At 36.0% G+C, this 22,947-nt stretch overlaps 1 protein-coding gene across 1 annotated transcript; it reads left to right on the forward strand.

Annotated features, from left to right (window-relative positions):
* The first annotated feature begins 51 nt into the window (after positions 1–51).
* Positions 52–21,696, forward strand: LOC100369292 (2-hydroxyacyl-CoA lyase 2). Its single transcript, XM_085501498.1, has 14 exons — positions 52–221; positions 618–776; positions 2,146–2,316; positions 2,410–2,548; positions 3,652–3,772; positions 4,258–4,358; positions 4,469–4,578; positions 4,922–5,045; positions 5,378–5,472; positions 5,698–5,852; positions 5,994–6,131; positions 6,875–7,049; positions 9,087–9,185; positions 19,893–21,696. The coding sequence occupies exons 1-14, from the start codon at positions 60–62 to the stop codon at positions 20,076–20,078; spliced, it is 1,935 nt and encodes a 644-aa protein (XP_085357624.1). The 5' UTR covers positions 52–59; the 3' UTR covers positions 20,079–21,696.
* The last annotated feature ends 1,251 nt before the right edge of the window (positions 21,697–22,947 follow it).

A 22,947-nucleotide genomic window follows, 5' to 3' on the forward strand; every position in this document is an offset into this window, starting at 1 on the left:
AACGATCGCAACAAATGTTATTGTGGTTCTGATAATGTTATTAAGCGCCCTCAGTGTTCATGATAGGAGAGCTGTGTCAAAGGTTGTTGATCATCAAGATGGTCGGAATGGATAGGTCAGATATCGTTTCGTCGGTGATATTTTTGTTAATAGCTGCCGCAGTGTACGCAATTTACGTATGTATACAACGTCTTGGAATAGTTTATCAATTCTTTCATAAGGTAAGTTACTAATACTATTTATGTTTTTAATATTCGTAATCTTATTTGACTTGGTCCCCAGACACAGTGACCTTAATGCGTTATATCAGTGGAGATAACAGGGCACATGTGTTGTTTCTTCCTTTGAATGTTGTTCATTTTTGTGTATCGTATGATTTAGAATCATCGTGTGTATTAGTGAACTGCGTATTCAAATTTCGAGTCATGTGTGGACATAGCCCACGGCCCATATACTGCCCCCTAGCGACCGAACGCAAAACAAATCCAGTTATTAATTTCACAAAAACTATATTGGCGATTGGTACAATGAGTGACCGTGTACAGGGTATTGCGAGAAAAAAAAATCTATTTCTTGTATCATTGGAATTTGAGTATATAATTTGATTTTTGTTACAGGTTGATGAGACATCGACACGCAATGGAGGTGAATTGGTGGCTGAAGTTCTGAAGTCTCACGGTATAAAGTATCTGTTTACTTTGTGTGGTGGTCATGTGTCTCCTATATTAGTTGGAGCAGAGAAAGCCGGTATACGAGTTGTTGATGTCAGACATGAAGTAAGTCAAGTATGGCTGGGAAACAAAGAAAGAGACACAAATAAAATGAAAGAAGTATATTTTATTCTTGCCTACATACATCTATGTTAAGTCAAATCAAATTATGAAAAAGTTCACCAAAGTATATTATTTTAGTTAAAACAATGGAATGTTCAAGTGACTAACAATTCTAAAATAAACAGTAATTTATATCTAACATATAAATTAATGATTGAAATAGAATGTACAGGGTTTGACTGCACTCATTTTTAAGGCTAAATTTTATAAAAATTTCTTGATGTATATAAATAGTATCAGGACATTCTATTTTTTTTAAGGACATTGAGGCAAACATTTTGAGGATTGAGGCAATAGCCTTCAATACCTTCAAGAAATTCAAGCCCAGAATGTAGCAATGGATCACCTGTCCATCCATAGATAACATACGATTTGTTCTCTGATTCTGACATTCTTATGCTCCAAAGCCACCATTTTTAGGTAATTTTTCAGCCAAGAAACTTTTTCGCATACTTTATTTTTGCTAATGATGCCACAATTGATGTTTCAGGAAGGATTTGATATACACTTGAAACTAATTTGTTGTATGACTAACAGCGTACACAGTAGACAGCTGACACTACATGTGGTATGGTGTATTACCCATGAGTCTTTGATGTTTTCTTTCAATCATTGGCTGATTTACTGCCATACATCTATTAACACTTTGTGATTGGTTATAATGATTTGAATTATTATTTGAAATTCATGCCTTTATTCTCTCATCTTTGCAAGCCAAGGACCATTTATTCAGTTGAAGCTTCAACATTAAATGTTGCACGCCTTCAAATGATTATAAGATTCACTTCGGCTCATTTGCATCACCCAATTAGAACTCACAAAAGAAACTACATTTGTGGAATCAAACAAACGTGTTGCTAGTTTTTTCTCTGAACGAGCTAACTGTTCATCAAAAGAAAGCGCTTCGTGCTGTATCTGAGAATAATGACGTGAAGACCGAATCTGGCAAGTTGATATGTTATCAGTTTTGAAATTTTTTTCAGTTTACTCAAACACAGTTTGCACAAATATTTAGACATTACATCATCCTCATTCACTTGCCCACAAACAATTTTCAACGTTGGAATAGGAAATTTTGGAAACGTGTCAACGAATATAGTCCTTCTGTTCTTGATTCAGACTGAATCAGCGCAAAGACTACACACCGCCATTGTTTTAATCTGTGATGAGCTCGCCGATCTTCACATTTATGATAAAGCAACTCTGATTGGTGGCGCCAGCTTCTTGGCGCATCCAATCAAATGACTCAATGAAGTTCACTAACTCTAACATGTATGAATACATATAAATCTTGGGGTATTTTTTTTGTTAGGCAACATCAGTATTTGCTGCTGATGCTGTTGCTAGGTTATCTGGTACTGTTGGTGCTGCCGTGGTGACTGCTGGTCCAGGACTGACTAACACAGTGACTGCCGTCAAGAATGCTCAGATGGCTGAATCACCTCTTTTGTTGATGGGTGGGGCTGCAGTTACCCTGCTGAAGGTTAGTTTGGTTAAACATTGACATGATATGTGGGTACTGGTAGCTTGGTCTCTAGTACTCTTCTGAACCATCCTTTTTCTTTTTTTTCTGCAGGGTAGAGGAGCTCTCCAAGACATTGATCAAATGTGTCTATTTAAACCTATATGTAAATTTACAGCAACTATTCGTTACATTCGGGAAATTAAACCAACGCTGCGGAAAGCGCTGTCTATAGCACAATCTGGAACACCAGGTAAATGCCCAACTCAGGAAAGCTCAATTCATATTCCAAAGATTGCATTATTTTATTTTAATCATAATGGTAACTTTCCTAGATTACTTATCAATTTCTGAACTTTGTGAAACTATGTATCAAATTACCTTCTCTATTCAATATAATTCAATACTTTGGGTCAACTTTTCCAGTTTTCCTGGGGTGTTCAGTATAAAAACAAAAAATATTCACTTCACATCAGCCCACTAGAGGGCAGTACCCTATAAAAGTGCAGCTTAGATTGCCAATGACTCGTTCATATTTAAACCAGAGTTTTGTTGATGTCAGTGCTCATGGAGATCCAATCATTAAAGAGAAAAAATCTGTTCATATAGGTGACTGTCTGTACATCTGCCCATCAACAATTGAATATTTGACTACTTTTTAAAACAACCTTCTTTTGATGTTGGCTTTGTAAGTGTGTTATGTAGATCCACTTTATTCAGATTCTTGATTGATTTGACATGAGATTAGTCTGTACTTTGTGTGGTGTACCTCAATCAGAGTTGTTCATTTCATGATGATACTTTCTAATTTTAAATCCTTCAATTATTGAGTCCTTCTCAAAATTATGTTTGTATTTCTAAATACAATGTAATACAATCAGTATGCTCCACATTGATACACCATGCAAAAATTCAATACACATTTGTATGAAAATTGTGGCATGTGGACGCGATAGAATTGCATAGGGATCAACTTATGAATATTCATGATCTCAAGTTCTGAATGATGATCTAGTCTGAAGACCAATTTCACCATTGAGCTAAATCAGGGTCTGTGTGTTGGTAGTTTGTGATGAGAGCTTGGATATGAATTTAAAACAAACATGCAAATTAGGATAATAACAGCCAGACTGAAAGAAGTTAATAAATGTCACTACACATCAATTCTGTGATGTCAAGTCAAATTTGACAGCTGTATTACTACTCGTCAATAAGTCATTAATTACACTGTACTATCAACAGAAATTGTAATGTTGCTAATGCTTTCTAATTCAGGTCCTGTTTTTGTTAAATAAGTCAGTAATTACACTGTACTATCAACAGAAATTGTAATGTTGCTAATGCTTTCTAATTCAGGTCCTGTTTTTGTTGAATTTCCAATTGATACTTTGTATCCATACCAAATTGTATCAAAGGAAATAAACCCCAAAAAACCTGCAAATAAAAAATCTAGTATTGGACAAAAGATCACAGATTGGTAAGTATAGTCAGTATATTTGTTATGAAATAAAGGATTGGGATAGTCTATGGTATCCTTACAACGTAGATGAGAATGGTTGTTCAAAGTGTATTCTCATGTAACATCACACCATTTCCAGCTACGTGAGAAATGCTGTTATACCTAAGTATGTTCTCACATAAATTTAAACGAGACATCACCTTACTTCCAGCGAAGTGAGAATAACAGTTTTCAAAGTATGTTCTCACACAAATGTTAGCAGTGTGACATTTCATCATAACTACATATGTGGGAATGACTATTTTAAAGATGTTCTCACTTAAATTTTAACAACAAGCCATCACATCAAACAATAGCAACAAGACAAATAGTGGTATAACAGATATAAAAGTATATATAGTCTTAACGAAAAAAGTAAAGTTACATAGAATGTGTGAAATGTTATATAATCATATTGTGTTTTTTTTGGAAACATTCATGAACTCAATTTACCTGTCCTTTAGGTATCTAAATAATTACTTGAAGAATTTACATGCTGGTGCCTGGGAAGAGAGAGATAGCAGTCCTTTACCTGTCTACAGACCCATGGCCAGTCCTTCTGAAGGTAAGAACTCACTCTTGTCTTCAGACAGTAATGAGAAACTGAAACTTGATCAGCACTAAATGATTTTGTTATATCTGTTGAATCTGAAAGTGAATTTATAATTATTTCAGTTCAAACGTCTGCAGAGTATGTGAGTAGATGTAAGAAACCTGTAATATTGTTAGGAAGTCAGTCTACATTGCCACCAACACCAGTGGATCAACTGAGAAAATCATTAGAGGTAAGTTTCCAACATGATCGAGTACAACAGTACAATTTCTAAACCTATTATCTCCACCACTGCCATACTACCTATGGTCACAACTACTTTGACCAATCAACAATATTATCATCTCCACCACCTTTCTAAATAAAAGCAACCAGCATCGTCAGCCCCTTCACTATTATCACCACATCCCATCATCAACTTGAACCACCATCACCACTTCAACTAATCCACCATGAACACATATCGCCATCACCTGATCATTCCCTCAGTATTTTGTATAGACTTCTGATGTTTTCTAATCAGCTGGAATCGACCCGTACAGTATTACTGGTATATCTATTGTTATTTATTGCAGATCCTTGGCATTCCATGCTTTCTTGGTGGTATGTCGAGAGGTCTTCTAGGAAAAAACAGTCCAATTCACATACGTCAACGTCGCAGAGATGCCCTAAAGGAAGCTGATGTTGTTATTCTTGTTGGTAAGGAAGCGTTAATATAAAGAATAACAGCCCTGATTTATATGATTTATCTCTTTAAGGAACCTGAGTTGTTTTTGTTACCTCCAAAATACTGAAATGGTATCATCCTGAGATTGTGACCATTATGAAATCAACATTTGTTGAGAATCTCCTACAACAGTGGTCTGTAGACAAACTTCAAGAAAACTTCAAAAATACTTGCATACCATCTTTTTATTATTTTGTTATTTGCAGTGTAGAACTGCATTTTTGTTGGCATTTTGTTTCGTTCAATAAGGTACTTTCATGTGATGGAATGATTTTTTTTTTATATGTTTGCCCTTCTCATACAGGTATGGTGTGTGATTTCAGACTTGGTTATGGTCGGGTGCTAAACAGAAAATCCAAAATAATAGCTGTAAATAGAAATATGGAGCAGCTATACAAGGTTAGTGAAACAAGTAAATTGTATGAGTGAATTAAATTCATAATTTATTGGATAAATTAACATTGATTAATCTTCAGGTATATTAGTTAATATTACTAACATAATTAATTAATAACTTATTAACACTCATATGAATGATTGTTATAAATGAATAAGAAATGAACCTGAAGAGGAACTGGTGGAAATTAAATTATAGCTGAATATTTTGTAACATTTTTTTTCCAGAACTCTGACATGTTTTGGAAGCCATCTATTGCAATTCAAGGAGACCCAGCTTCATTCATTGTGGAGCTTCAAAAGAAACTTGATGGATACAAATGTGACACTGAATGGGTCTCAACTCTGAAAGAAAGAGACATGGAGAAAGAAAAAACAAACAGGTATAAATAATTATACGTACAAAACTAGTGTGTGTTCTTTTTAATTAATAATGTCTACTCAAATGTTCAATAAAACAAATGAATAAATAATAATACAAAGGAGATGATTAATTTTAGTATAATTTTTTTTTTCATTTTCAGTGATCAAGCTCAACAAATCACCAATGTACATCTGAATCCCTTGAAGATTTTACACTGCTTGGATGAATTACTGCCAAGTGATAGTGTTTTAGTTGCAGACGGAGGTGACTTTGTTGGTAGTGCTGCGTACATTGTCAGGTGTGTACTCTATAGAGACAATGTATCCACTGATTTCATCTACTATCACATGATTATTCCATTGACTATCTGTAGTGCTAATTATTCTGTTAATTTCGTCATAATTAATTTAGTTAGGAGAATGACATGTGATTTGTTTTGTGATAAATGATTTGATTTTGAGTTGGAATTTATTTTTTATAACTCAATATCAAAATGTATGGAACACTTTCCCGGGGTATTTGAAACCAAAAATTGTTCAGCCAATCAGCGACGGCCTTACAGTTAGATGACAATGTTGGTTTTAAATACCCCGGGAAAGTGTTCTATGCTCTTCGTGTAATTAGGTGTTTGTATGCAAGGGATTTTTCCACACAAAAACAATGTATTCAACAGAATTTTCTTAGCAGTTGGCTTAATAGTACAATGTTTTGATGCCACTGTAAGGCTATCACGTTGGTTTGTCACGTTTTCATATTAAACTTCACGCAAAACAATAGATCTTGCAGTGAAGGGAAATTGTCTGTTATTATATACCGGTGCATGTAGTACTGAAAGTGGTAGAATTTAAGACTGGTACGTGTTCCATATAAATTGTTTTTGCATTTTACTCAATTTGAATGTTCAAAATTCCTCAACAATGAATGTATTCCTGAGTATTGACATGACATTCAAACGATTTCAGTTGTTTACATCAGAAAAAACAGCAGTAATATACAATAAAGAAAGACATATGATACCATACCTTCATCTTTGTCTCACAGACCTGATGGTCCACTGCGCTGGTTAGATCCTGGTGCTTTTGGGACATTAGGAGTTGGGGCTGGGTTTGCTTTAGGTGCCAAGTTGTGCCGTCCAGATGCTGAGGTCTGGATCATTTATGGCGATGGTTCCCTAGGTTACAGTGTTGCAGAATTTGACACATTTACTCGACACAAGGTAAGATTTCCACTCTTGATTTGTGTTCTATTCAAGAATGAAAAATTTACAATTGCAAAGATTACCTTGCAAAAATATTGAGTAAATTTTCTTTTTCTCTTCCCATAATTGTCAACTATCATTGAAGGCATGCATGGATTTCTGGAACACTCCCTTTAATCTTGTCTACTCTCACCAAACATCTAATGCATATTCTTTTTTGTCTACTTTCATCAAAGAAATCCTTATGCCCATATTTTAGGGGCCTTCACCCTTGGGATATAGTCTACTGTGTCCAAAATAATGCACGTCTTTCTAGAGACTTTCTCTCTGATAAGTTTACTGCCATCAATAGTCTTCTAATGTAATTATTTCTGAGACTTTCTCTCTGATAAGTTTACTGCCATCAATAGTCTTCTAATGTAATTATTTCTGAGACCGTTTCTCTGATAAGTTTACTGCCATCAATAGTCTTCTAATGTAATTATTTCTGAGACTTTCTCTCTGATAAGTTTACTGCCATCAATAGTCTTCTAATGTATTTATTTCTGAGACCGTTTCTCTGATAAGTTTACTGCCATCAATAGTCTTCTAATGTAATTATTTCTGAGACCATTTCTCTGATAAGTTTACTGCCATCAATAGTCTTCTAATGTAATTATTTCTGAGACCGTTTCTCTGATAAGTTTACTGCCATCAATAGTCTTCTAATGTAATTATTTCTGAGACCGTTTCTCTGATAAGTTTACTGCCATCAATAGTCTTCTAATATAATTATTTCCGAGACTTTCTCTCTGATAAGTTTACTGCCATCAATAGTCTTCTAATGTAATTATTTCTGAGACTTTCTCTCTGATAAGTTTACTGCCATCAATAGTCTTCTAATGTAATTATTTCCGAGACTTTCTCTCTGATAAGTTTACTGCCATCAATAGTCTTCTAATGTAATTATTTCCGAGACTTTCTCTCTGATAAGTTTACTGCCATCAATAATCTTCTAATGTAATTATTTCCGAGACTTTCTCTCTGATAAGTTTACTGCCATCAATAGTCTTCTAATGTAATTATTTCTGAGACTTTCTCTCTGATAAGTTTACTGCCATCAATAGTCTTCTAATGTAATTATTTCTGAGACTTTCTCTCTGATAAGTTTACTGCCATCAATAGTCTTCTAATGTAATTATTTCTGAGACTTTCTCTCTGATAAGTTTACTGCCATCAATAGTCTTCTAATGTAATTATTTCTGAGACCATTTCTCTGATAAGTTTACTGCCATCAATAGTCTTCTAATGTAATTATTTCTGAGACTTTCTCTCTGATAAGTTTACTGCCATCAATAGTCTTCTAATGTAATTATTTCTGAGACCGTTTCTCTGATAAGTTTACTGCCATCAATAGTCTTCTAATGTAATTATTTCTGAGACCATTTCTCTGATAAGTTTACTGCCATCAATAGTCTTCTAATGTAATTATTTCTGAGACTTTCTCTCTGATAAGTTTACTGCCATCAATAGTCTTCTAATGTAATTATTTCTGAGACTTTCTTTCTGATAAGTTTACTGCCATCAATAGTCTTCTAATGTAATTATTTCTGAGACTTTCTCTCTGATAAGTTTACTGCCATCAATAGTCTTCTAATGTAATTATTTCTGAGACCATTTCTCTGATAAGTTTACTGCCATCAGTAGTCTTCTAATGTAATTATTTCTGAGACTTTCTCTCTGATAAGTTTACTGCCATCAATAGTCTTCTAATGTAATTATTTCTGTGACTTTCTTTCTGATAAGTTTACTGCCATCAATAGTTTTCTAATGTAATTATTTCTGAGACTTTCTCTCTGATAAGTTTACTGCCATCAATAGTCTTCTAATGTAATTATTTCTGAGACCATTTCTCTGATAAGTTTACTGCCATCAATAGTCTTCTAATGTAATTATTTCTGAGACCGGTCTTCTGATAATGTTTTCTGCCATCAAAGGTTTTCTGTGTGAGTCTTTAGGAACACTTTCACTAATATTGTATATCTAAATATTTATTTAACCCAATATTTGTTTCAGATTCCCGTGATCGCTTTAGTCGGAACTGATGCAGCTTGGATGCAAATTTGTAGAGATCAAGTTCCAATGTTAGGCAGCGCTGTAGGCTGTATGTTAGCTGTAAGTATGCAATGTAAGGCAGTGATGTAGACTGTATGTTAGCTGTAAGTATGCAATGTAAGGTAGTGATGTAGACTATGTTAGCTGTAAGTATGCAATGTAAGGCAGTGATGTAGACTATGTTAGCTGTAAGTATGCAATGTAAGGCAGTGATGTAGACTGTATGTTGGCTGTAAGTATGCAATGTAAGGTAGTGATGTAGACTATGTTAGCTGTAAGTATGCAATGTAAGGCAGTGATGTAGACTGTATGTTAGCTGTAAGTATGCAATGTAAGGCAGTGATGTAGACTGTATGTTAGCTGTAAGTATGCAATGTAAGGCAGTGATGTAGACTGTATGTTAGCTGTAAGTATGCAATGTAAGGCAGTGATGTAGACTGTATGTTAGCTGTAAGTATGCAATGTAAGGCAGCGCAGTAGGCTGTATGTTAGCTGTAAGTATGCAATGTAAGGCAGTGATGTAGACTGTATGTTAGCTGTAAGTATGTAATGTAAGGCAGCGCTGTAGGCTGTATGTTAGATGTAAGTATGCAATGTAAGGCAGCGCTGTAGGCTGTATGTTAGATGTAAGTATGCAATGTAAGGCAGCGCTGTAGGCTGTATGTTAGATGTAAGTATGCAATGTAAGGCAGCGCTGTAGGCTGTATGTTAGATGTAAGTATGCAATGTAAGGCAGCGCTGTAGGCTGTATGTTAGCTGTAAGTATGCAATGTAAGGCAGCGCTGTAGGCTGTATGTTAGATGTAAGTATGCAATGTTAGGCAGCGCAGTAGGCTGTATGTTAGCTGTAAGTATGCAATGTAAGGCAGTGATGTAGACTGTATGTTAGATGTAAGTATGCAATGTAAGGCAGTGATGTAGACTGAATGTTAGCTGTAAGTATGTAATGTAAGTCAGTGATGTAGACTGTAAGCTGTAAGTATGCAATGTAAGGCAGTGATGTAGACTGTATGTTAGCTGTAAGTATGCAATGTAAGGCAGTGATGTAGACTGTATGTTAGCTGTAAGTATGCAATGTAAGGCAGTGATGTAGACTGAATGTTAGATGTAAGTATGCAATGTAAGGCAGTGATGTAGACTGTATGTTGGCTGTAAGTATGCAATGTAAGGCAGTGATGTAGACTGTATGTTAGATGTAAGTATGCAATGTAAGGCAGTGATGTAGACTGTATGTTAGATGTAAGTATGCAATGTAAGGCAGTGATGTAGACTATGTTAGCTGTAAGTATGCAATGTAAGGCAGTGATGTAGACTATGTTAGCTGTAAGTATGCAATGTAAGGCAGTGATGTAGACTGTATGTTAGCTGTAAGTATGCAATGTAAGGCAGTGATGTAGACTGTATGTTAGCTGTAAGTATGCAATGTAAGGCAGTGATGTAGACTGAATGTTAGATGTAAGTATGCAATGTAAGGCAGTGATGTAGACTGTATGTTGGCTGTAAGTATGCAATGTAAGGCAGTGATGTAGACTGTATGTTAGATGTAAGTATGCAATGTAAGGCAGTGATGTAGACTATGTTAGCTGTAAGTATGCAATGTAAGGCAGTGATGTAGACTGTATGTTAGCTGTAAGTATGCAATGTAAGGCAGTGATGTAGACTGAATGTTAGATGTAAGTATGCAATGTAAGGCAGTGATGTAGACTGTATGTTGGCTGTAAGTATGCAATGTAAGGCAGTGATGTAGACTGTATGTTAGATGTAAGTATGCAATGTAAGGCAGTGATGTAGACTGTATGTTAGATGTAAGTATGCAATGTAAGGCAGTGATGTAGACTATGTTAGCTGTAAGTATGCAATGTAAGGCAGTGATGTAGACTATGTTAGCTGTAAGTATGCAATGTAAGGCAGTGATGTAGACTGTATGTTGGCTGTAAGTATGCAATGTAAGGCAGTGATGTAGACTGTATGTTAGATGTAAGTATGCAATGTAAGGCAGTGATGTAGACTGTATGTTAGATGTAAGTATGCAATGTAAGGCAGTGATGTAGACTATGTTAGCTGTAAGTATGCAATGTAAGGCAGTGATGTAGACTGAATGTTAGCTGTAAGTATGTAATGTAAGTCAGTGATGTAGACTGTATGTTAGATGTAAGTATGCAATGTAAGGCAGTGATGTAGACTATGTTAGCTGTAAGTATGCAATGTAAGGCAGTGATGTAGACTATGTTAGTTGTAAGTATGCAATGTAAGGCAGTGATGTAGACTGTATGTTAGATGTAAGTATGCAATGTAAGGCAGTGATGTAGACTATGTTAGCTGTAAGTATGTAATGTAAGGCAGTGATGTAGACTGTATGTTAGATGTAAGTATGCAATGTAAGGCAGTGATGTAGACTATGTTAGCTGTAAGTATGCAATGTAAGGCAGTGATGTAGACTATGTTAGCTGTAAGTATGCAATGTAAGGCAGTGATGTCGACTATGTTAGCTGTAAGTATGCAATGTAAGGCAGTGATGTAGACTGTATGTTGGCTGTAAGTATGCAATGTAAGGCAGTGATGTAGACTATGTTAGCTGTAAGTATGCAATGTAAGGCAGTGATGTAGACTATGTTAGTTGTAAGTATGCAATGTAAGGCAGTGATGTAGACTATGTTAGCTGTAAGTATGCAATGTAAGGCAGTGATGTAGACTATGTTAGCTGTAAGTATGCAATGTAAGGCAGTGATGTAGACTATGTTAGCTGTAAGTATGCAATGTAAGGCAGTGATGTAGACTGTATGTTGGCTGTAAGTATGCAATGTAAGGCAGTGATGTAGACTGTATGTTGGCTGTAAGTATGCAATGTAAGGCAGTGATGTAGACTATGTTAGCTGTAAGTATGCAATGTAAGACAGTGATGTAGACTGTATGTTAGCTGTAAGTATGCAATGTAAGCCAGTGATGTAGACTGTATGTTGGCTGTAAGTATGCAATGTAAGGCAGTGATGTAGACTATGTTAGCTGTAAGTATGCAATGTAAGACAGTGATGTAGACTGTATGTTAGCTGTAAGTATGCAATGTAAGGCAGTGATGTAGACTATGTTAGCTGAAAGTATGCATCGTAAGGCAGTGATGTAGACTATGTTAGCTGTAAGTATGCAATGTAAGGCAGTGATGTAGACTATGTTAGCTGTAAGTATGCAATGTAAGGCAGTGATGTAGACTATGTTAGCTGTAAGTATGCAATGTAAGGCAGTGATGTAGACTATGTTAGCTGTAAGTATGCAATGTAAGGCAGTGATGTAGACTATGTTAGCTGTAAGTATGCAATGTAAGCCAGTGATGTAGACTATGTTAGCTGTAAGTATGCAATGTAAGGCAGTGATGTAGACTATGGTAGCTGTAAGTATGCAATGTAAGGCAGTGATGTAGACTATGTTAGCTGTAAGTATGCAATGTAAGGCAGTGATGTCGACTATGTTAGCTGTAAGTATGCAATGTAAGGCAGTGATGTAGACTATGTTAGCTGTAAGTATGCAATGTAAGGCAGTGATGTAGACTATGTTAGCTGTAAGTATGCAATGTAAGGCTGTGATGTAGACTATGTTAGCTGTAAGTATGCAATGTAAGGCAGTGATGTAGACTGTGTTAGCTGTAAGTATGCAATGTAAGCCAGTGATGTAGACTATGTTAGCTGTAAGTATGCAATGTAAGGCAGTGATGTAGACTATTTTAGATGTAAGTATGCAATGTAAGGCAGTGATGTAGACTGTGTTAGCTGTAAGTATGCAATGTAAGGCAGTGATGTAGACTATGTTAGCTGTAAGTATGCAATGTAAGGCAGTGATGTAGACTATGTTAGCTGTAAGTATGCAATGTAAGGCAGTGATGTAGACTATGTTAGCTGTAAGTATGCAATGTAAGGCAGTGATGTAGACTATGTTAGCTGTAAGTATGCAATGTAAGGCAGTGATGTAGACTATGTTAGCTGTAAGTATGCAATGTAAGGCTGTGATGTAGACTATGTTAGCTGTAAGTATGCAATGTAAGGCAGTGATGTAGACTATTTTAGATGTAAGTATGCAATGTAAGGCAGTGATGTAGACTGTGTTAGCTGTAAGTATGCAATGTAAGGCAGTGATGTAGACTGTTAGCTGTAAGTATGCAATGTAAGGCAGTGATGTAGACTATGTTAGCTGTAAGTATGTAATGTAAGGCAGTGATGTAGACTATGTTAGCTGTAAGTATGCAATGTAAGGCAGTGATGTAGACTGTATGTTAGCTGTAAGTATGCAATGTAAGGCAGTGGTGTAGACTGTATGTTAGCTGTAAGTATGCAATGTAAGGCAGTGATGTAGACTATGTTAGCTGTAAGTATGCAATGTAAGGCAGTGATGTAGACTATGTTAGCTGTAAGTATGCAATGTAAGCCAGTGATGTAGACTATGTTAGCTGTAAGTATGCAATGTAAGGCAGTGATGTAGACTGTGTTAGCTGTAAGTATGCAATGTAATGCAGTGATGTAGACTATGTTAGCTGTAAGTATGCAATGTAAGGCAGTGATGTAGACTGTGTTAGCTGTAAGTATGTAATGTAATGCAGTGATGTAGACTATGTTATCTGTAAGTATGCAATGTAAGGCAGTGATGTAGACTATGTTAGCTGTAAGTATGCAATGTAAGACAGTGATGTAGACTGTATGTTAGCTGTAAGTATGCAATGTAAGGCAGTGATGTAGACTATGTTAGCTGTAAGTATGCAATGTAAGGCAGTGATGTAGACTGTATGTTAGCTGTAAGTATGCAATGTAAGGCAGTGATGTAGACTATGTTAGCTGTAAGTATGCAATGTAAGGCAGTGATGTAGACTATGTTAGCTGTAAGTATGCAATGTAAGGCAGTGATGTAGACTATGTTAGCTGTAAGTATGCAATGTAAGGCAGTGATGTAGACTATGTTAGCTGTAAGTATGCAATGTAAGGCAGTGATGTAGACTATGTTAGCTGTAAGTATGCGATGTAAGTCAGTGATGTAGACTATGTTAGCTGTAAGTATGCAATGTAAGGCAGTGATGTAGACTATGTTAGCTGTAAGTATGCAATGTAAGGCAGTGATGTAGACTGTATGTTGGCTGTAAGTATGCAATGTAAGGCAGTGATGTAGACTATGTTAACTGTAAGTATGCAATGTAAGGCAGTGATGTAGACTATGTTAGCTGTAAGTATGCAATGTAAGACAGTGATGTAGACTGTATGGAGGTATGTAAATCTGTCGAAATGGACATAGTGCGAGTGGTTAGTGCTAGTAGCACTAATCCGAAAAACTACTAGATGTAGTGCTAAAATGGCACTAGATCTAGTGCTAAAATGGCACTAGATCTAGTGCAAAAACGGCACTAGATCGAGTGCTAAAATGTACATAGTGCGAGTGGCATTGATATTGCGTTGTCAACGACGTCAAGACATCCCGTGATTCTCTGAAAATAAATTAATATTTACGTAAAATTGTTGTATCTTTCATTCATTGGAAATGTGCTACAGTGGGAAAATTGAGAATGTCATTGTCCACGTTTGTCGTAATACTAATAGACCTTTGGAACAACGCGATCGGCCGGGAAACTAGCTGAAACAGTGAAACTGCAGGTCGAACTGCGCAATTTTTACAAATTGTGAATAGATATACTGTATGAAATGGTATTGTGGGGAAGTCCCGGGTCCCGAGGTATGTAAGGGTGCATAAATACGCCAGTTGCGAGTGGTGAGTTGCGAGTAGCAAGTAGCAAAATGTGTCAGTTGCGAGCGCTCGAAAGTGTCAGTTGCGAGCGCTCGAAAGTGGCAGTTGCTCGCGCTAAAAATAGCAGTTGCTAGTGGCGATTTGTATGTAGTTGCGAGTGCTAGCTACCTCGGCATTGTGTGAAATAAAATTAAGTCCAATGTCCTACCCACTTGTTTTCGAGTTACATGTGTTGAAAGGTAGCGAAATGTTGAATGTCTACGAGACTACACTAAGCCAGTGCGAGCGAGTCTGGCCGCTAGATCAATCGGAACTATGTGTGGTACGTACACTAAACCACCGTCCCTCATGTGTTGAGGGACGGTGACTAAACGTAGCAGTTGCGAGCGAGTCGGGCCGCTAGAACTGTGTGAATAATAAAAATAACCCCTCGCCTCCGATGTCTTAGCGGCATATTTTCTTGTTGCGAGGATTTAAAGCGGACTTGTCTGAGATTGTTTGTGGGAAAATAAATCTTCACTCGAGATCTTTGTACTCTCGTTCCCGTAATCGCCGTTTTTTAACCGAGAAAAATACAAAATCACTGTAAACAGTGTCATATCGTCGGTTCATTCGAAATATCAAATTTGTTTGAGTTTTATGTACAGCAGACGGTACAATGCTCTGATTTTAGGTAACAGTGATATTTGTTAGTACATCCATGTTCTCACTAACAGTCTTATTTTGCGTTAAAGTGACTGTGGTCGAATGTCATTTTTATGTCAGAAACGAATCATTGGAATGCAATTTTATGACGGCCCTGTTACACATTCAGAACGTACAGATAGGTGTCATGTTCGGGAAAATATAACAGATAAAACTGATCCCATGCTAGTCCCTTGGTGTGGTGTTAAACGCATCCTGGTCTGAGGTCGCGAAACAACGAGACCGACGGCATTTTATCTTGGACCAGCATGCACATTATTGATGAAGCCGCTATATTGGTCTTTATTGTTTGTCACCAGTTGACGCCTTCACAAAAGATTAAAGTGGCAATCGGTTAATTGCTGAATAAAGCTAATTCTAAACAGCACAACAATAACAAACGCGATGTGCTGTCAATCTCCGCCCGCGCTTCGCCTGCAAAATTTTGCATGAAGTGACAGACGACTCATCAAACTTTAGGAATAAACATTAAACTCCAATTGTTGCAGTAAAAATAACGCGAGGTGTTTTTGAATACAATTTATATACATACATGCATATTTATCATACACATTTTTGCTTTTGGGAGTGAACCTACCACAACGGGAAACAATCGTTCCACATTGCGTTTTTTTAATGTATGCCCTTTTTGTAATGAAATGTTTGTCACATATTAGTACAGTGTATGTAAACAAAGAATATTATTTTGACACACTTGAAGTAAAACGTCAAAGAGCGACATACTCTAAACAACGACAGTGGGTGACTTGATTACGCTTCATTGCGTTCAATATATATGTTTCGCCGGTCATTGTATTCAATCATGGTCCTACATATTTTTGTGACAACATTATTTTCTGTTAACGAGTTGAACTTGCCATATTCCATTGTATCCAGTCGATAATTATTCTCTTTCAACAACTGAAGCCGCCCACGCCCCATTGTATTTATTCGACAAGTGCTTTCTGTCAACATGTGTGTATTCTCACACAGTTATTAAATGCTTTAAAGTTTCCATTAAACCACGGAAAAAACGTGCATTATTTCATTGATATTACTGTCATCCTACCGACGACCCACTTGGACTTGGCAACATCGACGCAAATCGCACGGACTAAACGCATTTATTTATTATTCATTGTCTGTTTCTGTCCTATAGACAGGTCGTGAGACTGCTATCTCTATTGGACACACATTCAGGATGTGCTTTATACACCTTCGTGAGACTCCATCCGTTTGCTGACTTCGCTGTAGTTAGTTTTTTTCTTGTCGTCTCAAGATTATTGCAAGTTTACAATTATCAAAACGCTTACATTGTTGGTTTAACCATTTAGCTCCATGGTTTAACCCCGCGTTTAACCGGATGCGTGTCACAAATTCTCGATGAATGGAGACAACCGGGCTTTCACACCTAGAGTCGGCTTCACCTCCATCCCAACCGACCTCGTGATTTAGACAAAACATATTGACTCAGTTCTAGTAGGAATTACATATAATTCCCTCACTTTAATACTTGAAGATGCAATTCAGAATTTCCATGTAACAGCCGAAAATCTGAACACAGTCGCCCGACCGTGAATAAAGGCAATCGATTTATAGCATGTCGGGGCTATCGGCGATTTCGGGTACTGGACATCTCGACCCCCAAAAATATCGACCCATTTTTCGTTGGACATCTCGACCCACCTACACCTATAGCCAAAACAAAATCAGATTGAACATTCATAAATGCAATCAAAGGCGCCGACCACGCGCCTTGGAAATAAATAGAACACGTTGTGACACAGTCTCACCAGCCTCTTTCGCTCATGCAAACGCACAGACACGCGTGCTATTTTCGTATATTGAACATGAAGCGGACTGTGGCGTTTATGTACTTTCGTTGTTCATTTCACAGCACGCAACCCTTGAACATTTTTTGAATTGATCCATTGCACTAGATTGCTCTCTGTAGCCGGTGTTTCAAATCAATAGATGTCGATCAACTTTGAACTAGATAGAGGTTTGCGTCGCCACATTGAGATAGGGTCGCCTCGATGCGAAGGGTCGAGATGTCCAGCTTGTCTGTGTCGAGATGACCAATTTGGGACGAAGTGTCTTGGGTCGAGATGTCTAGAAATCGGCGATTTCAATGAATATAGATTTAGAATATCAATACATGTCAACACTCGCCACAAGAAAATATGCCGCTAAGACATCGGAGGCGAGGACTTATTTCTATTATTTCACATAGTTCCGATTGATCTAGCGGCCAGACTCGCTCGCACTGGCTTAGTGTAGTCTCGTAGACATTCAACATTTCGCTACATTTCAACACATGTAACTTGAAAACAAGTGGGTAGGACATCGGACTTAATTTTATTTCACACAATGCCGATGTAGCTAGCACTCGCAAGTACATACAAATCGCCACTAGCAACTGCTATTTTTAGCGCTAGCAACTGCCATTTTCGAGCGCTCGCAACTGCCACTTTCGAGCGCTCGCAACTGACACATTTTGCTACTTGCTACTCGCAACTCACCACTCGCAACTGGCGTATTTATGCAACCTTACATACCTCGGGTCCCAGTAAAGCTTGGTGGGTTGTGCGTGTACTGCGATTTTCACGCAATCCTGTTGTTACATTGTATCATGGAGGAATATGATGTAACCTCGCCAATTTTTTAACGTGATCATATTATGTATGTCTAGACAATTTCTCTGCAATAATATTTTTTAGAAGCCCTTAGGATTTTTTGTTGTAGACTCTCGAAATCTTGTTCTTGTTACAGTTGCTAATAATTAAAACATGTGAAGTAACAAGTTCATCTGTTGAATTTCCGGTTGTGAAATACGTATTTTAACCCTCACAGCTAAACAAACCCAGTGTATGGTCGCGTTAAAAAAAAATGGGACCAGGAAATCGTTATCACTGTAAACAATGTGAAATTATTCTTCTTATGCTAAGTTCATCTTTGAAAACAACTATTTTTTTATTTTAAAAAAAATCATGCCATTTTCCCATCAAAATCCAAGCCAAAAGAGCGTACTACAACATCGTCAAATCTCTTCCGCGTTGCGTTCAATAACATTAACATATTTAAATGAGCTATGGTGATTTGAACGCGTTGGCATCGTCCAGCATTTTGATTGGTTAATTTGCGATTTGACATACTGTAAAATGACTAATTTTCACTGGGTTTAAATTTCACTGATTTACCATTTCAGGCATATTCAGTGGGTTTTAAGTTCACGGTTTCGTCATTTAGATAATGTGTTCTATGCTAAATTTTACATATTCACTGGGTTTTAAATTAGCGCATTTTCCAGTCAGCGAAATAAGCTAAATTAAAACCCAGTGAATAATTACCCCCTTTACAGTATTAGCTCAACTCATGCAAGAGAAGCGCATGGCGGATACCCTACCGCATCGACCGTTTATATCATTTGCTTACGATGAAACTAAGTTGAATTTTATTTGAATTTCATAAAAATTATCGAATTTTTTTTTTGCGTTATTATAATCACTACTGACTAATAATCAACGTTTGTGAAACGTAGCATGTCCGGATTGAGCATCTGTGATCGCTTGCCGGGATTGTTAATGCAGTTGTGTTCGTTTTTATTAGAAACGTCGTTTAAAATATACTTTTGTTACCAATAAAATAAAAACAAATGTATTTGAAAAATGACACTGGGCGACACTTTAATGACATTTCAGGTGGTCTACTTTTTAATTCAGCAATAATTATTAATTATTGTTAATTCTGCAATAGTTTCTTTCGTCTTGGGTGGCCCAACTCACGGCGTAGAAAGTCTGTGTAGTTGGATACAATGAAAATGTCCCCCCAAAATATTTGATTATTTTTTTTTTTTTATTTTGAACCCCAAATAAGCGCACATCAGCCGTGAAATCCCCAGGGCGATTTTTCGGATGGGCGAATTTACGGCAGAATCCGGTATTATATAAAGAAAGTATTATTATGGACATCTCACGCATATTGCCAATGTTTTATACTGTTTGCAGTTTGCATATGAAAGTGGTTGTTGATGCCCCTCCTATTATTCGACGTCGTTGACAATGCGATAACAATGCCACTCGCACTGTGCACATTTTAGCACTAGATCTAGTGCCATTTTAGCGCTAGATCTAGTGCCATTTTAGCACTAGATCTAGTACTTTTTCGGATTAGTGCTACTAGCACTAACCACTCGCACTACGCCCATTTCGACACATTTACATACATGCTGTATGGTATCAGACATTTCAGTATTAGTTTTGTTAGGCATTGTCTTTGCTTGTAGTAGATTTGTGTTCATTATACAGCAGCACTGCAGGTCAATGTCAATAACATAAATATTCCTTATATTGAGTATTGTTGATTTCAGTACACGGATTATCACATTGTTGCCCAAGGTTACGGGGGTAGAGGTTTCCTTCTGAACAGAGACAATGAAGATGAGATGAAAGAAGTCCTTGAAGAAGCACAAACTACTTGTAAAGCTGGCAATGCTGTCTTGATTAATGCACTCATTGGGCGGACTAGCTTCAGGGAGGGATCCATTTCTGTTTAGTTGTTTATTCTTTTTTTGTAAATTTGAAAACTTTTAATTGTAGAAAGGTGAATGAAAGATTTAGTTGCAAGTGGAAACATTATGTTGAGTGGCACAAAAATATATTTCGTAAAAATTCTAATATTATGCTTGTACATGTATTTTGAGGAATTTATATTACCCTAAATTTAAAAAAAAATCAAGACAACAAAAAGTATCTTGTCAATAATATATTACCCCATGGCACCACACAAAAAAATTGAGATATGGAAATATGTCATAGTTACCATGGGAACTAATTATTTAAAGGTTACAAAACAAAATGGCCTCTATTGCTGGATTTATAGTTATTATTTACTGAAGTATAGTTAATAGTTCAATGTAAAACTTAAATATCAAAACAAATTTTTTTTTTTTTCACTAATTTGTAGACATCTCCCTTTACCACCAGTTAATAATATACTGGTACATCAAGTTATTAATTGTGAGATAATTTCTATATTCAACTTGACATTATAATGGAATTAAGTGCACCACCTGACAATCAACCTTTTCATCACCAGAATTTCAAACCCAAATTTTTCGACACTTTTTTTCTTAAATTCCTTCAATATTTCTGTACATAAATTCTTGGAGTCAACAGATAAAATATGATTAAATTTTCAGTTTTTACTAGAAAAATTGGGCTGTTTTTGTCCCAATCTTCTGAAGGGAAATGCAGACTATAAATAGGAATGTTTTGTGAATTCTGTGATGAAAAGAAGGAACTGATTATGAAAAGGCTGAATATAACATTTGCTTATTCATTGCATGAAACGGTTGAATGTCATGGCAGACTGCCTGGATGAGATGCTCAGGCTTCACAAATAGGAATATTACAAATACTTTGTTTTTTAATCAATGTGATTCAAAACAACACCTGCAATGTAATATTAACTGATTTTATTTCTAGTATTCAGATCATTGATTTAAAGGGACCATGTGAGGCATTGTTGATTTCTGTAGTGTATATTATAAATTTAATAGTGCATTGATATCATTTTTATGAGATTTATATCAAATACTACAAAAACTGCATGCACAAATTTTATCTATAATATGAAAATAAACTGCATTTTCAGCAAAATTGCAGATCAAATTGATTAATGAATAGTGTTTGGAAATGTACAATATATATACATTGCTATCACCATATGCAGCTTTGCCATTACTGTCAATAACATTATTTCATTAGCAGTTTTATCACGATCACAAATAATCTAATAATTTCCCAAGGCAACTTTATCACAGTCAACAGCATACTAAGTTTTTACAACACCTTTGTCACAATTGCAACCACCAGCATGATCTTCATATGGGTTATGCATGTAGCAAAGTATATAACAAGAAAACTAATGTCAACATCATAGCACAAATTATTAGGATAAAGGTTCCGATTCATTGCGACTCATAAATTGACTAAAGCACATACTTTTTTTTGTGTACTGAATCAGACCTGTCATAGCATTGTAATGAACCAGCGAGAATCAGTCAGTTTTGATGAAAACAAGTTTGTAAAATATAATGTATTGTCTGCTTGTAAAGTATATTTACTTTTAGGTTTCAAACCTGTAATTAAAATTGTGACAAATGCAGGGCAGTTTACTTTGCGAATTTTTTCCATAGCAGTAACTGGTTGATGAAGTGCGCCCTCATTTCATGTGTTCATAACTGGCTAATCTTTTGGAAAATCAGCTGGGTCAACCACCTGATCAGATAATGAAGTCAACATCTCTGAACATGTTCTAGAGAATCACAAAGTGGTGAAAAATGAAGCTGATGTACATTTAAGATGACAAAAGCAATGTGTAATTTCCTGCGAATAGAGACAAACAACACAAATATGTGTAATAAAAAACATAAATTTTACTGGAAAATGAAAAATTTGTTTTTTTGACAAAATTAGCATACATATAATTGTCTAAATAATAACTTAACGCAGTGTTGATTTCAAAGTTGCTTTGAGCCTCCCATACACTACAGCGCGACTTAAAACTGATAAACATAAATCATGCTATTAATATCTTGTGTCTTGTAGATCGACTATCTTTAATAAAAAAAAAAAAATACAATAGATAACTAAACTTTGATAAATGCAGCACAGATAAAGCGTGTTTGTATACATGTTACATCAACAGTGTTCAACACCCTTATTTTGGATTACCCATGGAAGTTGTTTACTGTAAACATTTATAAATTCAGGTTCAAATGACAGTCTGTGATTGGCTATTGGACACTTGTATGTAGCAATCTCTGTGCACCAAAATGATTGCTGATTGGACGATGCTAGTAAGATCATCTACGACAGTGGTACAAACAAATCTGAAAATCACAATGACTGGTTTAAAAAATTTAACTATCGTTTTGAGTTCAAAAATCTTAATATTTAACCAGTTCCCTCTTTTCATCAAAATTCACAAAATAGTGCTGTCTATACTTGCCTTCAAAAGATTTTTTTTTAGTAGAAACTGAAAATTTACTCAAATTTTGTCTGTTGGCTCCAAAATTAGGGTTCATTTCCAGAAATATTGAAGAATATATAACAAGCAGCCTCTCAGCTGAGATACATGGAGCTTCATTGAACGTTTTAAATAAAGAACTGAAGATATTATTAGGAAATGAACAAATCTGAAAGAGGTCTATCTGTGGTACCTACATGTATGACATCGAAGCAATTAGACTTGATTTTTAACAAGAATTAAATCACTTTTTACCAAAAATATTCATCAAAATTAGATAATTAAAGATATCATCACGAAATGAACAAATCTGAGACAGCTCTACCTGTAGTACATATATATATGATATCAAAGCAATTGAACTTGTGGTATTCAACGAGAAGTCGAAAATA

The sequence above is a fragment of the Saccoglossus kowalevskii genome, chromosome 7 (assembly GCF_978046115.1).
Source record: "Saccoglossus kowalevskii chromosome 7, keSacKowa6.1, whole genome shotgun sequence".
NCBI lineage: Eukaryota > Metazoa > Hemichordata > Enteropneusta > Harrimaniidae > Saccoglossus > Saccoglossus kowalevskii.

Excerpts from the sequence above, each read along its gene's own strand:
- LOC100369292 (XM_085501498.1), top strand. The coding sequence starts at position 60 with ATGATAGGAGAGCTGTGTCAAAGGTTGTTGATCATCAAGATGGTCGGA. Across the intron at positions 3,773-4,257 it reads GGACAAAAGATCACAGATTG|GTATCTAAATAATTACTTGA; the intron begins GTAAGTATAGTC and ends CCTGTCCTTTAG. Across the intron at positions 4,359-4,468 it reads CATGGCCAGTCCTTCTGAAG|TTCAAACGTCTGCAGAGTAT; the intron begins GTAAGAACTCAC and ends TAATTATTTCAG.